The sequence below is a fragment of the Meleagris gallopavo genome, unplaced genomic scaffold (genome assembly GCF_000146605.3).
Source record: "Meleagris gallopavo isolate NT-WF06-2002-E0010 breed Aviagen turkey brand Nicholas breeding stock unplaced genomic scaffold, Turkey_5.1 ChrUn_random_deg7180001272892, whole genome shotgun sequence".
Classification (NCBI taxonomy): Eukaryota; Metazoa; Chordata; class Aves; order Galliformes; family Phasianidae; genus Meleagris; species Meleagris gallopavo.
Window position 1 is genome coordinate 1 of NW_011261666.1, and position 1063 is coordinate 1063.

General features: G+C 51.9%; 1 protein-coding gene across 1 annotated transcript; it reads left to right on the forward strand.

The window, feature by feature from the left end:
- Window positions 1-4: 4 nt before the first annotated feature.
- LOC104917301 (protocadherin beta-15-like) lies at window positions 5-1060 on the forward strand (the record flags this gene model as incomplete). The annotated part of the gene is made up of 1 exon (XM_010728485.1): window positions 5-1060. A coding segment is annotated over one exon (1056 nt), but the record flags the coding sequence as incomplete, so codon positions are not given.
- Window positions 1061-1063: the final 3 nt, after the last annotated feature.

The window sequence follows — 1063 nt, forward strand, 5'->3', positions numbered from 1 at the left end:
CGCCTTCGAGCTGCTGCTCGCCGACCCGCTGCAGTTCTTTCCCATTGAGGTGTCCGTGGAGGACATCAATGACCACTCGCCGGTCTTCCCAGACGAACGGGTGACTTTTAAGATTCTGGAAACCAGCGACCCGGGCTCCCGTTTCCCTGTGGAGGCTGCTCAGGACCCGGACGTAGGCAGCAATGACATCCAGGCTTACAGCATCCTTCCTGAGAACGAGTTCTTCACTGTTTCCTATCAGACTCAAAGTGAGAGTGAGATGCATGTCGACCTTGTTTTGCAAAAGCCTCTGGATAGAGAAGGGCAGCCAGAAGTAGATTTCACTCTCGTTGCTGCTGATGGTGGCTCTCCACCCACGACTGGAACCACTCAAATCCACATCATAGTTCTGGATGTAAATGACAATGCTCCCATCTTCACACAGAAAGTGTTCATTGGGCATGTCTTGGAAAATGCTCCCGAGGGTTCAGTGGTTCTCAGAGTGGTGGCTAATGATGCAGATGATGGAATAAATGGTGACATTACATATGAAATTACACAATCAGGAGGACACACATATTCGGATTTTACACTTGACCCCAAGAGTGGTGAAATTCGAGTCATGAAAAGTCTGGATTTTGAGACAATGCAGAAATATGAACTCAGTTTGAGGGCAGTGGACGGAGGGGGCCTTTCAGCCATGTGCAAGGTAGTGGTGGAGGTGATGGATGTGAATGACAATGCACCAGAGATCGTGGTCAGTTCCTTCAACAGCCCAATCCCTGAGAATGCAGCACCTGGCACTGTGGTCGCACTCTTTGATGTCAGGGATCAGGATTCCGGTGTGAATGGGGAGATCAGCTGTGCCCTCGAAGAACAGCTGCCCTTCTCCCTCCGGCCAGCCTTTAAGAACTACTACGAGCTGGTGACCGTGAGCGCGTTGGACCGGGAGAAAACAGCACGTTACAGTGTAATCGTCACGGCAGCAGATGCAGGGTCTCCTCGTCTGAGCAGCAGCCGCACGTTCACCGTGGACATCTCCGACGTGAATGACAACGCGCCCGTCTTCAACCAGACGTCGTAC